The 13,431-nt window shown below is 38.5% G+C and overlaps 3 protein-coding genes across 3 annotated transcripts; 1 reads left to right on the top strand and 2 right to left on the bottom strand.

Annotated features, from left to right (window-relative positions):
* Positions 1–788: 788 nt before the first annotated feature.
* LOC116246133 (uncharacterized) lies at positions 789–1,569 on the bottom strand. Its single transcript, XM_031617839.1, has 3 exons — positions 1,320–1,569; positions 1,135–1,232; positions 789–1,051 (listed from the first exon to the last, which is right to left on the bottom strand). The coding sequence occupies exons 1-3, from the start codon at positions 1,443–1,445 to the stop codon at positions 958–960; spliced, it is 318 nt and encodes a 105-aa protein (XP_031473699.1). The 5' UTR covers positions 1,446–1,569; the 3' UTR covers positions 789–957.
* A 3,275-nt stretch (positions 1,570–4,844) lies between these two features.
* LOC116245726 (major pollen allergen Lol p 11-like) lies at positions 4,845–5,751 on the top strand. The gene is made up of 2 exons (XM_031617239.2): positions 4,845–5,092; positions 5,184–5,751. Exons 1-2 carry the CDS (start codon positions 4,939–4,941, stop codon positions 5,501–5,503), a joined length of 474 nt encoding a protein of 157 aa, XP_031473099.1. The 5' UTR covers positions 4,845–4,938; the 3' UTR covers positions 5,504–5,751.
* Positions 5,752–7,795: 2,044 nt separating this feature from the next.
* LOC116245687 (F-box/LRR-repeat protein 17) lies at positions 7,796–12,992 on the bottom strand. Its single transcript, XM_031617195.2, has 11 exons — positions 12,347–12,992; positions 12,004–12,105; positions 10,802–10,946; positions 10,522–10,706; positions 9,914–10,018; positions 9,694–9,791; positions 9,082–9,329; positions 8,942–9,008; positions 8,732–8,817; positions 8,329–8,427; positions 7,796–8,240 (listed from the first exon to the last, which is right to left on the bottom strand). Exons 1-11 carry the CDS (start codon positions 12,892–12,894, stop codon positions 8,172–8,174), a joined length of 1,752 nt encoding a protein of 583 aa, XP_031473055.1. The 5' UTR covers positions 12,895–12,992; the 3' UTR covers positions 7,796–8,171.
* Positions 12,993–13,431: the final 439 nt, after the last annotated feature.

The raw sequence follows: 13,431 nt of genomic DNA, 5'->3' as shown, positions 1-13,431 counted from the left end.
CTACTGTAATGATTGGTGCAAATTCATAGAAAGTTAGTACTAGTGTTTCATGAATAGACTTTAATATTTAAGGTAGATTCATAAAACACTCACAAAATGCTCCGACGGTTGAAAATCTTGACTTCCCTTGAACTTAAACTAATTAACTAGATTATCAATGGTTTTCTTACTCCCCAACTTGAACCAATGTGGGAACGAAAGACTAAGTCCAATAAAAATACCGATCTTGCAGAACCGGATCAAAATCGGGGTTGTGTCAACATCAAAATTGGAATGGGAGGATGTGGAATTAACAAATCATATCTGACTCTGGTTCGAACACCTAAAGGAAGTGCCGTTTGGAGTTTTTGTTCATGAAAATGGATATCTTTCTTGAAAGCCCAACGTCGTGGAAGATATTAGTATGAAAGTTTCACAACCTTGAACATATACCTAAATGGATCAACTTTTCAAAACCCAGATACGTGTCAAGATGGTTCAATTTTCTGCAGCGTGTCTCCGGATCGGGTCCATGTAGATAACATGATTGCTCAATTTTGGATATGGGAAACTACGAGTGGCTGCAAAAAAGGATACGGCGGTTTGATTATATGGTCCTCATTGTGACTAATCGGATCAGGTTAATGGATCTATAAGCCGACTCCTGCTTTTACATCTGTGAATCTAGACCCCCTTCGAGTTTTGGCTGCGTTAGTATGATCTAAGAAATGAAAAATTAAGAACTAATAATCTAAGAAGTGAAGAACTAGGTGCATTAATTGACTATATATTATAGTGAGTCACACTTCAACTACTACAGCACAGTACCTGGAAAAACGTATAAAGTAAACAGAAATGCACATCTGATTGTAAAATCACACATGCATGCATAAAGAGTGCAAAGATAGTCTGATCTTCATTATTACAGAACCCTAAACTGAACTTAAGAAAATGAAGAAAGCGCCTGTCATGCTTCTTCTAAGGCTCCACCTCTACTTTAAAACCTGCTGCTTCGGCCCTTTGTTTAAGATCTTCCAGGTTTGCAGGAATCCGCAGGCAAAACACCAGTTTCCTAAGAAAACATGATCAAGCGTTAAGAAAAATGACAGATAAAATCCGATGATCATATAAAAAGCAAAAGGCAGTAACACATACGGATCATCACGCCGGGCAGCGATGCACAACTCCAGCTGATCGTTGTCTGACACCTTTATGATGTGTTCTTCTTCTTCTGTTACCCCAGAGATGAGTGGCTGCAAAAAAGAAAAAACAAAGTAAAAATATTACGACATGCTTAATCATAATCTAAATGAAATATAATTCACATAAAAACTAAGTACTGTTTGAAATTGTGTGTCAACGTTTCTCCTCCAGAATTTCCGTTGCCGAAAGTGATTACATATTGCTTTCCCTTCTCTCATATTTGAATTCGCTACACTTGCCCTTGCTTCCCGTTTAGGCGCCATAGTCGCTCTCTCTCTCTTTTTCTCGAGTTTAATATCCTGCTCTTGGATCTGTCTCACCCTTTATATAACTTTCAGTAAGACAGCAGTTGTTCGCCCTCAGAATCAAAGAGAAGTCTGTGAGCTTTCGTTTTCTCTTTCAACCTCCACATGAAGTCACGCAACCATGTTATATAGCAAAGAGCCTATTTATGCTATTTCAAACTGCACGCGGTTTTTTTGTGCTTTATCAAATATACTCCTGTGAGCAACACGGTTGGGTGATTACTTTAAAAGGGAGATTTTATTCTTGAAAAAAAAATTAAATACTTGTTTGTTATTGCGGACTTTTCCAAAGTTAAAAAAGCCAAAACTTTTCAATGACTAGAATAGAAAAAGGTCGAAACATCACTTTTTTATATTGTTAAAAATGAGCCAAGGTTCTGCACTTAGAAACCTTTTTTTTCCAATTGGTTACTAATTTAAGCTAGTATTCATGTGACAGAAAACTTATATGTTTTCAATAAAGACAAACTTAATTGGATTATTTTGTATTCACGTATTTAACTATACTTAGTAATGTAACAGAAGATTAAATATTACATTGAGCTAAGCTAAAATAAGGTAAACTATATATCTTTGTTTTTACCAATGTTGATGAAGGGGAGGATTTAAATCTATTTTTGTTCTTGCTTTGCTTTAAGTATAACTAAAAACACGAATGATTTGGGTCTAATGTTCCAAATGCATTAAAAAAACAAATTGAACTAGTGGGATTTTAAATCTTTTAAGGCAATATTCGAATCACTTAGCTAGGTCCCTCTATATAGCATATTCTTATTGTAAAAAATTGTCAATTTGTCAGTTGGTGGCTGAGGGATAAAAGGAAGTTGTAGGTCAGATGTTTTATTAATACATATACTTAAATAAATCATATTGGTTATCAACATAATGTGACTTTAAGGTATAGTTTGGGTCAGTCTTTGATGAAGCATATATTTGAAGTTCCATTTGAAGAAAAAAAACGTACTAATATTAAATTTGAAAATAATAACTAGCTTAAGTCAAAAAAGAGAAAACTTTTGAATGAAAGAATCGAATATAATAGAAAACACACCATGGTCGTACATTTTTAATTAGCAATTAGCCCATTTGTGCTATTTCAAACTACATGTGCTTCAAATGTATTTTCTGATATACGCCTATTAGTGCCACGATTGGGCCATTTGGAAGGGAATATTTATTCATGAAAAAGTTACAGACACCCTTTAAATACTCGTTGGTTTTGGCAACCTTTCTAATGTTAAAAAAGAGGAACGTTTTCAACAAAAGAATCAACTGTAATAGAAAACAGAAACATCTTTTTGTCAATCGGTTACTAATTTAAACTGTGATTAACGTGACAGGAAACGAACAAGCTTTTAATGAAGACAAACTTAATTAGATTATTTCGTATTCACATATTTAACCATATTTAGTAATATTCATATATAATTGAATATTGCATTGAAATTAAGAAACTAATAGTTTAAACTATATATATTTACTTTTACCGATATTGAAGATGTGGAGCTTATGTTGAAATTTTTCGAGAAAACAAATAAATCGTCTATTGTTGAGGGAAGTTTTCATATTAATGAAACGTTTTTTTATAAATTTTATTGGTAAATTTGTATGGTTAATATGGAAACTGTATTGTATGTGTTTTATATGTGTATTTGGAAGAGCACTTCGCTGTCATTTTTCTGAAAAGTTTATTTAGGTGCAGCTTTCTTGTTCAAGAAAGGAAAGAAACACACACCAAACTTTTGATTTTATATATATATAAAGAGAGGGTTTTTTTGTTCATTCGGCCAACCATCCATCTGCAAAGGGTACTGACATCTCTTTGTGCTAATTAGACTAAGCATGCACTTGTCCTGATTAACTTTGAATTGTTGCCCAGCAATATATCTCTGAGAAAAAAACTCTGCAACTCAAAGATCCTCACACACATTTGCTGATCACGCTGTCAAGGTCCAGCTTTTGCCTATTCCGTGCTTTTTTGAAGGTTGGTGATGATGAGGAGGAGCTCCTGCTGCACTTGAGTGGCACCATCGAGGAAGAGCCATGGCCGGTGGTAAAGATACATGGGGGCTGCCCACACCAGCCTATCAAAAGTTTCATTTTAAAAATGTCTTAATTCATTTGACTAATATAAGAAATTAAAAAGAAAAACTACGTGCTAAGTTTCAATTAGTCTCTATGAATTTATGTTTTCGAGTTGTTAGGTAATTAAATTACTCGAACAATTTGATGATCCCCGGATCCAGGTCTCGACCTTTTAATTTGAGCAGAAAATAGTTGTCGTAGGTGTCCTCATTTTTCAGAAGGTACTGAACCTTCAGATTTTCGCTAACAGAAAAAGGGCTTCTGTTGACAGAAAAAAAAACTTATCTTCTGTTTGCCTGTATCAATGTTTGCCCACCATATATACAGATAAGTGTTACTGCAAGATATATGCTTTCATCATCGAGGTGAACTTGTCTTGTTATATAAAGGAGGCTTATTGTAATGTTCTCTGAGTCTGTGCCAAAGATCATGACAAATTCATAGAGATTCATGTAACATTAATCCAGTTTTCCTGTTATCAAACGCTGTCAGGGAGCAACATGTGGAATTAATCTATTTGTTAAGTTAGCTATATGTCTCTGCTGGCGGGTATAAAACGTTTTCATGTGGATCATACGCGTGGCCACTATATAACTAGACTGTTAACATATTCATTCCCAAGCTTAGGCCATGTATATCTATTATTTAAGCCAAGCGCATGTCATAGATACTGATCTTTGATTCGTTAGTTGCTTTGATGACATGCCACCATTTAGCTGGTTTCTGCATGAGAAGCTTATTCCCCTCAAACTTTTCTTGATGTTGCAGTTATTATTTAAGTAATAGATATAGGTCTAATTGGACCACATTGCTTATCATATATATATATATATATTAGACGTCGGTTTGACCCTGCATGGTTTGTGAGGGGTATTTTGGTCATTTAATGAATAAATATACCTCAACGTTCGTTCTCTTTTTTTTTTCATTTATATTAGACGTCGGTTTGACCCTGCATGGTTTGTGAGGGGTATTTTGGTCATTTAATGAATAAAAATACTTCAACGTTCGTTCCCCTTTTTTTTCATTTCCTTTGTTGTTGTTCTCATATGAGAGCTTTTCATTTTTAAATTTCGGGAACTTTTTGGTCATTTTGCATCCCAAACATACGAGTTGTTGCCCTTCCTTCGGTTCACAACTTATATATAGCAGTTTGTTAGATTTGAGAGTCCGAAGAAATGGTCGGTCGGATCCATTTCCACCATATAAAGAGAATGGAGAGTAACTGCTTCTAACTGCCAGATTCAATTGCTCTACTCTTTTTAAACCATGCCCGAGGCTGCAAACTCTCCGTTGTAAATTGTCTCGAGGTTAGAACCGGACAGAAGTAAGAGGCCATTGAAGGAAAAGAGTTGAGGGAGAAAGGATGGCAAGATCCATTGCTTTTATTGCCATTGCCTCCATTTGTTGTTTGTCGCTGGTTAGATTGGCCAGCTGCTCGGATTTCATCGTCACAGGCCGAGTCTACTGCGACACTTGCCGAGCCGGGTTCGAGACGAACCTGACCACTTACATCTCTGGTAATGATCCAAAGTGCTGCTCAAAATCCTCTAGGGCGTGTTTGTTTTTAGTGTTCTTCATATTCTTGTAATGATTTTCGGGCAATTATAGGTGTGCCTCTCAAAATTGAATGCGAAGATCGCGAAGGCGACCATCCTAAGGTGGTCATAGATGGAGTAACAGATGAAACAGGAACTTACCAGATTCCGGTGGCCGGCGAGCATGAAGATGATATCTGTGAGGTGATGGTAACAGAAAGCCCCATGGCTGACTGCAACGAGCTCTCACCTAACCGCAACCGGGCCCGAGTCCTCCTGGCCAAGAACAGTGGCATGCCTTCCCGCCTGCGCTACGCGAACTCTATTGGTTTCTTGAAGAAGGAACCCCTCCCCGAATGCGGACCCTTGCTCCAGGAGTTACTTGCAGAGTGAGAAAATCCAGGATTTTTGGAAAACCCAGATAATCCCAGAAATAAGCGGGTTTTCGTGTTTTTTTTTTTTCAGATTCTCCCCAATGTTGGTTACTGTTTAGGAAATGATAACCTATAGGGGTTACAGTTTTTGTGATGTTTTTGGTCTCTTATGTTGGATCCTTTGTGGTGATTTAGTTGTTTCTATGTCTGATAGAAAGACAGAAATAAAGAACTTCCATGGCATGGCCTGCCTTGATAAGGCTTTTTTTTTTTTTTTCTTGCTGTACTTAATTTGGGATTATATAGATTTGAAGTAAGCTGGTTTACTTGTAAAAAACTTTGATCTCCAATGCATCACGATATTCAACTTCTTGAATATAACGGTATGGTTTGATCTTGCCATGTAGAATGGCCAGAGACTCGTATATAATTTTATGCTTCATCAAACTAACGATCTTAAAGTCGGACATACAATGCGGTTGATTGGTGAAACCAGTATTATCAGAATGGTGATTTGAACCAAATCGGTGGCAAAGCAATTCAATTCTATATCAAATTCAATAGTGTCACATGTCAAGTTTCCACTAGTTTCCTGATATATTTTAAAAAATATTTTTATTTATCTCTTATATATTTTTTTCGTTTATTTTTTAAATGATTTTTTAAAATATTTTTGGCTATTCACCAGCCTCACCGATTCGATTCACAAACCGATTTTTACAACACCGGTTGAAACAAAATACAAGTTCCTAAACAAGGCTTTCTCTTCCACAAATTTCACTAGGAAAGTCGACCGGCCCATATACATAAAATGATGTTCTAGTTCCTTGCATCCCTTGTTTGATGCAAGAGTTTTAGGAAGCGGATTCCAACAATGTCCAGATTCATATTGGATTGCCCATTATCCAATCTAACAAGAATATTTTCGCCTTTTATCTAATATGTGCAGTTAGCCGTTTGCATAACATCAAATCCTTCATTATTAAATGCATCAAATTCATATTAGATCTTATGTCAAAGTAGGGATGTCAATCGATCATATTTGAATTGGGTATCCAATAAAACCACATTAAATCAATTGGAAATATAAAAATTGAAGTCCACATTGAAATTTGGATATGGTTCTATGACATCTGATCAGATCTGGATTCTCATTTGGCGTTATATAAACATTTGATCAGCATCGAATATCATCTTCAATGTAAATTGCCCATTTAACTTTACCAAGTTCAACTTTTCAAATTGGATGTTCATTTTATTATTAAAAGCAGGATCACATTAATATGTATTTAGGCTTCAATAAAGTTCAGATTGCAGGATTTTTTTTTTCTGTTTCTTTTTGGGATATGGATTGATTATTTTCTCTTTGCTACTTGAATCTGAATGGACAAACATCCGAGCATGACTTCCTTTTCTCGATCGCGCACTAGATATTCAAATGCTTCTAAGAAAATTTGAGTGATAAGAACAGGATGGGATGTGTAAATCAAAGAAAGCTACTCTTTATGAAATTGAAACAAATTTGAATAAATTTGAAAACATTTTCTATTGATTGGATGACAAAGAAAGCTGACAATTGATTGGATGCAATTGGATTTTCTCTTCAAATAGGACAACCCGTTTAATGGTTTACTTTGATGATACGGCAGATACGCTTAGATGAATCAAGATAACCCTCGGCTGGACATCGATCACTATTTTGAATTGGATATGGTTCATTCAAATAGAAAAATGAAGGCATCACCTAATGTATCAACGTCAAGATGGATCTAATCGGAGTTTATCGCTCAATACACATCATATCGGGATGTTTAATTTTAAATCATTGTAAGATTCAAAAGTCAAAAAATAAGGACGTACGAGATCATAGGTAACAATTATCAGTGAGCAAACCGTAATAGCATCGGAACCCAAATTTACAACATTGAGATAAAGAGATCTAAGGTCAATCCTAGAAGGCGAATTGCTCGCTAAACCCGAAAAAACAGGAAGAGGTGAACCCAAAAATGACAAGCAGTGTTATCAGTCATCTAGTATGTAAGACTAGACATGCATTCGTTGACAAATTTAAGTGCTTCGATAATGCTCCCTGGCGTATTCAGAGTGAAGAAACAGCCCTTTCCCCCTCTATGTACTTTTTTTTTCCAATTTCAAGACTAAGAACTTAGAAAGTGTTGAAGAAAGTCTTGAACTTCATGGTGTGTGATTGCCCTTAGTAAGGAACAGGTAAGTTTTGCACCAATCAAGCATGGCCTTTGAAGGAAGAATTCTGGTTATATAAAAAACCTTTGAAAAATGACAACAGAAACTCTTTACATGTAACAATTATTTTTTATTGTGGAAAAAAATTAGTTCCATGTCCATTTCAAATTGGAATATCAAGTTTCATTTCATACAAGAAACACCATTGCCCTCTTGCTAAAGAGGGCATCCTCTTCAAGACAGAAATACTAGGATAGTCTTTCCATCAGCGAAGATCGATACGAACAGGTATACGTTACCTGACATTGGTACAAGTCGCAGCACGAGAACTTGACCGTGGGAGGGGGGAAAATTACAGACCCCCTCACAAGATGCTAAAAAGTTGATGAGATTACCAAGTATCAACGTCCATTTGTCAGGCTACGCCACTTATCAGATCCCTACGGTTGAAGATACTATCAGCCTACTCTACAAGAGAGCATTAACTAATCAATTTTCAGCCTCCATCTGGGCCGCGAGCTGATCTTTTTGGTGTCCTCGTCGTATGACTGCAACTGCAATGCCAATATTAGAGGAGAGCCAAAGATAAAAATAGATTTTTCTGAATACAAAAGATCAAGAATACATGTTACAAGTACTTACATGTTGGATGCCAAACTGGGGAACTTGAACCCTTTTGGACCCATCAGCCAACCGCTTAGACTGAAATGAATTGGTTAGGCTAGCAAAATCATTGAAAACCTGCAAAAAAGAAAAGGAAGAAGGGGAAAACTTGATAAGGTCAAATGAAAACTGGTAATCTGTTAGACTAATATATGTAACATACAACAAAGATGAGACGCTTGAAGCCAAGTTTCGGAAGAGCTTGATCTGGTACTCATAATTGACGAAAAAAGGAGATGTGGAAGCATAACAGAGACAAGTCGACAACTCATCCATGATCATAGACAAGCCCAAAATTTTTGACAGATGTAAACTTCTGAGAAAGTTGCTAATAGTGGAGTTCAAAGAAATTTATTTGATATGCAGCGAGTATGAAGAGTACCTGATCTTCAATTGCTCCGATCAGCTTTTTTTTGCACCCAGAAGCATGAACGGTTTTCAAGTTGGGACATTGAAGAATGACACCCTCTGAAATAACAATATTGCACGAAAATCAAACCAAGATCTCTCCTGCAATATACTCTAACTGACATCCATTTGGTATTGGATTCAAACAACATATGAGCTTAATAATGGAACCTAAATAATATACCTGGTTGCAAGTTCGTACATGAATTGATGTTGAGGTCCTGAAGCTCTGGACAGTTTAGGTATAAGGCCTGCATTTAAGCCAAACACTTAGACCCCAAAAAGTGAATAGGATCCTAATGGTTTTAGTTAGGGATAACATACATCTAAACCAGAGCAACCCCATAAGCTAAGTTTCTTCAACCGTGAGTGCTTAATAATTAGCTTTTGACAAATAGATTGCAATTTAACAACAGGTGGCTTCGGATAGTAGCCATGACCCAATTCATTTTTGTCTGTCAACATTCCTTTGGCATCAGAAGCATCATCACGAGAGCAGGGATCTAGTATTGGCATTCCACAATCAATAAGCTGTAGAAGTGGCAACTGAGCAGCAGCAAATTGAATCCCACCTGAGAAAGAACAGAAAAATCACATTAGAATATTTGTTGTCCCATGATAAGTAATACAGCAAGTAAAGGATTTTGTGCCTATCATATGCTCAGACAACTCTACCAGCTCTAGACCAATAAAGATCAGAGTTGTGTAAATTCGTCCACGGCAGAACCTACATCACACTCATGGCATCAAAGCCTCCAGCTGACCCAACTCTCAACTCATAATGAAGTGAATCTATAAAAATGCATCTTCACAGGTTAATTGACATGTCAACTGGGCCGAAGTCCATGCAAATGGACTTGGTAAAAATATTATAGAAGTTCAATTTTTGACGACAAAGGAAAGGACATGGTGTAATCAAGTTCAAAAGATCTTAACTGGAAGTGATGTTAGGACAAAATGCAAGTAGAAGTCGGGATAGAGATCTCTGAAAAACATTGCATATCATTCCAATGCCATTGTCAGTAATGCTTGAGCTGAAAACAGAATTAGCAACTAATCAGCACCCATATAGAGAAAACTTAAGTATAGAATAAACATCCATGTTTATTATTTTCAACAATGAAGAAAAATATCCTGCTAAAAGAACCAAACATACCCACTAAGATCTAACAATTCTAGAGAACTATAGCTTGAGGAAATGGCAGCTACAGATGCATCTGTAATTTCTGAACCAAGCAACAGGGCAAGCATGCGTAGACTCCTGCATAAACAGACACTAACTTGTAAAGCCATGGCATGAGAATCCCAAAGCGAGAAAAGAGAAAAGGAAGTTCCAGCAATGCATAACCATTGACCAATTTGCAGAAAAAAGCAGATGACAAAAGACAGCAGACTTAGAACATACTATAACAAGGAACATAACCAAGCTTGCTGACAAGCTAAACGAAACATAGTGAAAAGGTAAGTATAGAATGCAGACATGCAAAATATAGGCTACAGTGTTGAACTGAAGATTTTAGAACAAAATCTTAAGTGAATTTAACATTGTAGGAAACAAGAAAATATTGCTTTTCCTTTCCCTCCTAACTGTCGAGAGTGTGCATGTATGCTTGCTTGTTGTACACGGTTGACAAATGAAGAGTTAAAAATAAAAAAACACGAACTGGTATCATAATGACGCTAACTGCATTCTCAAGCTACAATTAGTGATCTGTTCATGCCCACAAAACCCCAATTTGTTCTGCGATCAGAAGCAATACAAACCTCAAGTTTGCACTGGTAAGTGCAAGGACAAAGTTATGAGATAGCCGAACAGAAGCAATATGTACGTTTCGCAACCTTGGACAGCTTCTTCCAAGATTTTCTGCCATGCTACATAGATCAGTTGAATCATTTTCATCCCGAACAAAATCAAGAGAAAGCTCTTTCAGGCTAGGACAGTTCAGCACCTACAATATTAAGACAGTGCAAGAAAAAAATGCATAAGAAATTTGAGCACAGTAAAGTGGTGATATACTGCAGCAACTTAACAAGCACTAGGTACCGTTTCACTCAGACAGTAGAGATCTGACAACCAGAGGGTTACTAGACTTGATGAGTACAGTACAAGACGACCAAGATTTGTACAGCCTTCAATCTTTAAAACAGAAAGATATTTGCTTTCTGAAACAAAACGGCCAAGCTCATCCCTGCAGAATAAAAGTTGTGGCTCAGAAATGAAGGAGGGAAAGCTAGTGCTAGTGTTAGCAAAGAATTCCACGAACCCAAATCACAGAAGATGACAGAAACAAAGTCATTGAGCTGCACGCATGTCATGAGAAAAAGTGAACTAAGAAGAACTACCACAGGCTTGCAAAGGTTAGATGATGCAGATGCGGTACAGCTAAAAGGGGAAAAACAAAAAGAGGGAAAATGTAGGGATCCTAAAACGACATCCTCCTCAACCACCACAAAGCCACATCAAGACCGTAAAGTACAATTATAAGTACATAAAGTAAATGTGCAACACGGGCCATGAGGATGATATTTAGCATATACAAGAGCAAGAAACACAGATTCAAGATCCTTGCGGGCGTGAGTGCACAGCGGCACATGCAACTAATGGATCACATGTTGTACTTAACTAAACAAGAGAAAATAATCGGAAAAACAGAAGAGCACATCTCTAACCGTCGTGGGTGCTGGATCGCATACATCTAATGGATAGTCTGGACAAAAAAAAGCATGAAAAAATATTGAAAAGAGCGCATAACCCTAAACATATCGAATAAGCCTTCCATGCTTAAAAGAGCTGGATTATGCAGTATATGGTAGAAGCAGCACCACCCAGATCAATATAGAAATCAATATTAATAACCGATTTACAACCAAAATCACCCGATACACCACTATCAACATCAGAAAAGGTTCGATCAGGACAAACGAAACATCACCGCAGCCATTGCCGCTGTGATCGTTATTATCATCACCATTAGCATCCATCCGAGCTCCCTTGTGGCTTCTTTGAGTAGAATAGTTAAGGCCAGGTAGATTGAACAGATTTTCGAGTTCGGTCACCATCATCGTCATCAAAGAGAGAAAGTAATGAAAGAATACGGACCCAAATAATCGCCAAATCGCTAATACGCTAACCAAGAACTTGCAAAATAGAGACTAGATGTTTCAAAAAGGAGACCCAAAACTCAAGCGTGACCAAGTGAAGGGACTAAACTGGAAGAGCATCAAACAGGAGAGAAGAATACAAACCCAGTTATCCTATTAGCTGCAGATTCAGCTATCCGGATCTCCAACCCCTCCAAATTGGGACAGATGAACGCGATATACGCCAAAACGGTAGCATCGATCTCACTGTGAAAAAACCAGTTCACATCCATTAGAGATTATACGTTCTGCCGCATCTCACACCTAACCAGTATTCTAAGATCAGGTCGCCGACCAGGAAACCCAACAAAAGGGAAAACATTTCGCAAGTTGAACACTTTTTCTGCTATTTCACCACGGTCAAAGAGACCACTGAAAGCAAAAATAATATCGGCGATGAAGAAACGCGAAAGGCAAGGTACTATAAATGCGAATCCACTCCCCCAACCTTTCGATCCGAAGCGAGAGGCGGGCGAGCATGGGGCATTTCTTCAGAACAGTGCCGATCGACGCCGTTGGCCTCCGACCAACCGATATACGGATCTCCTCGGTAGCTGCCCAGATAAGGGCAGCGCACTCTCGCCACTCCCGGCACACCTGCGCCGCAGCCAGCAACGCCGGCGGCGGCAGCCTCCGAAGAACCTCAGCCAGACATCCATCCGGAACCGCGCCGCCCGAGCCTGCAGCTACCTCGGCAGTAAAGTCGAGGTGACGGCGGGAGGCGGAGGAGTGTGCTGGGGGCTTATTCTTGGGAGCGGCAGCTGTGGTGGAGGAGGAGGGCGGAGGAAGGGAGGAGATGGGCGGTGGCGTGAGAAATGGAGGGTGGTGAAGGGAGGGGGAGGAGATAGAGGAGGTGCAGGTGTGACCCTTCTTGGGGAGTCCACACCTCCCACAGTTGTAGCTCCCCCTCCTCTTGCCAGTAGCCAGCCGGGCAGCTGGAACGCAATGGACTGCGCCACCACCCTCGCCGGATTCTGGCGCCCCTCCCCCTTGCATCTTCCCCGCCTTCTAGATAGAACTTCTAGAGAGAGAGAGATCGACAGAGAGAGAAAGGGAGAGAGAAAGAGAAAGTGGGAAGGAGGAGGCAGAGGATAGAAATAGTGGAGGGAAGAGAGAGAGAGATGGCGGGAGTTTCTGTATTTGGCGGGCGTTTTTAACTTTCCAGAGAGAGACGTGAGGAAGGAGAGTACATTTCCAAACCTACCCTCACTTTCTGGGAATTGACCATTGAATCCCAGTGGGTCGTGTGTGTTCGTGACATCATGGGAGTCGGCCCGTCGATGGATCGGGTCCATACCATCCGTGAATGAGTCCAAACCCGGGTTTGTGATTTTTAACTTCCTCTAACTGTTCAAGACAATGCCCTTTTCTAATTTTAATCAAAAGTAAAATATTTGCCATTTTTGAGCACCGGAAATAGTGAATAAACAAAAGCAAAACTAAAAATATTGCATACCAAACCTCTAAGCGCTAGATCAGAAGGTAGCTTTGGGGTTAGAGTAGGTTGAAGCAGTTAGTTAACTTCATTTAATG

The sequence above is a fragment of the Nymphaea colorata genome, chromosome 1 (assembly GCF_008831285.2).
Source record: "Nymphaea colorata isolate Beijing-Zhang1983 chromosome 1, ASM883128v2, whole genome shotgun sequence".
NCBI classification, from domain to species: Eukaryota; Viridiplantae; Streptophyta; class Magnoliopsida; order Nymphaeales; family Nymphaeaceae; genus Nymphaea; species Nymphaea colorata.
This window is presented reverse-complemented; position numbering and strand designations above follow the sequence as displayed.

Excerpts from the sequence above, each read along its gene's own strand:
- LOC116245726 (XM_031617239.2), top strand. The coding sequence starts at position 4,939 with ATGGCAAGATCCATTGCTTTTATTGCCATTGCCTCCATTTGTTGTTTG. Across the intron at positions 5,093-5,183 it reads CCTGACCACTTACATCTCTG|GTGTGCCTCTCAAAATTGAA; the intron begins GTAATGATCCAA and ends GGGCAATTATAG.
- LOC116246133 (XM_031617839.1), bottom strand. The coding sequence starts at position 1,445 with ATGGCGCCTAAACGGGAAGCAAGGGCAAGTGTAGCGAATTCAAATATG. Across the intron at positions 1,233-1,319 it reads TTGACACACAATTTCAAACA|CCACTCATCTCTGGGGTAAC; the intron begins GTACTTAGTTTT and ends TCTTTTTTGCAG. Across the intron at positions 1,052-1,134 it reads GCTGCCCGGCGTGATGATCC|GAAACTGGTGTTTTGCCTGC; the intron begins GTATGTGTTACT and ends ATGTTTTCTTAG.
- LOC116245687 (XM_031617195.2), bottom strand. The coding sequence starts at position 12,894 with ATGCAAGGGGGAGGGGCGCCAGAATCCGGCGAGGGTGGTGGCGCAGTC. Across the intron at positions 10,707-10,801 it reads TCTACTGTCTGAGTGAAACG|GTGCTGAACTGTCCTAGCCT; the intron begins GTACCTAGTGCT and ends TTAATATTGTAG. Across the intron at positions 10,019-10,521 it reads CTTACCAGTGCAAACTTGAG|GAGTCTACGCATGCTTGCCC; the intron begins GTTTGTATTGCT and ends CTGTTTATGCAG.